The 861-nt window shown below is 43.2% G+C and overlaps 1 protein-coding gene across 1 annotated transcript in view; it reads right to left on the bottom strand.

Moving 5' to 3' along the window:
- Nucleotides 269-861, bottom strand: part of LOC109842451 — an 11,320-nt gene continuing 10,727 nt past the window's right edge. The window contains 1 exon segment of the mRNA XM_020411328.1: nt 269-861. This exon segment is cut by the window's right edge and continues 21 nt beyond it. Within this exon segment, the coding sequence (XP_020266917.1) occupies nt 386-861 (476 nt within the window). The 3' untranslated portion in view covers nt 269-385.

Here is an 861-nt window from a genome sequence, read left to right as displayed (position 1 = left end):
CTTAAATCATTTCCTAACTCAAAATATAATATAGTCATCAAATGTCCTTTTCAATATCATCAAATGACCAAATAAATACTGGTAAAGTTTCAAAAAGGAATAATAAATACGCTGATGTACATAAATGTACACTTTTAACGTTGTGGCACTCATTGTACAACTCGCGCCAAGATCATTATTCCAAGACTCGGAATCAAAGAATGAAAAATTAATATACCCAAAAATAAAAAAAGGGAAAAAAAATCCCTCCAAATGACAAGTCAATAAGTTTATGACAAGCCATCATGCACTCACCATTAATTCACAACAGTCAAATTAATAAACCCTCGCTCATAATTTCATAGGCTTGATTTTCTTTTAATAAAATAAAATAAAATAAAAAAAATCATAGCCTATACTCTTGTTGATCACCACAAAGCTCTTTCCTCAACTTATGCGAGAACAACTGACATGCGTCCATACTCAAATCAACGGCCGCCGCCAACGCAACAAAAAGAGCCACATCACCCACGCTCTTCACATGCTGTACTCCTACCTGAACCGTAGGCTTGCTGATCCTCCCCTCCCCCTCCACCGTCGATTCCATCACAAACCCCCCAACGAACGGCCACGATTCAATTTTAAAACTCCCGCCTTTTTTCACGCTGATACAACCCTCAGCAACAAGCACTCCATTATCAGTATCAGTGACGAGTTCGAACTTGTAGCCTAAGGAGTCGATTGGGCCACGTTCCCGCCAGGCTTCAAAGCGGCCCCAGGGTTTCCAGGTGGCGGAGGAGGAGGAGGTGGCGCGGAGGATGAGCCATGCGCCTGCGTTGGAGCGGGAGACGCGGTCGGAGTTTGGGGAAGGGACGAAGGGGG

The sequence above is a fragment of the Asparagus officinalis genome, chromosome 5 (genome assembly GCF_001876935.1).
Source record: "Asparagus officinalis chromosome 5, Aspof.V1, whole genome shotgun sequence".
In the NCBI taxonomy this organism is placed as follows: domain Eukaryota; kingdom Viridiplantae; phylum Streptophyta; class Magnoliopsida; order Asparagales; family Asparagaceae; genus Asparagus; species Asparagus officinalis.
This window is presented reverse-complemented; position numbering and strand designations above follow the sequence as displayed.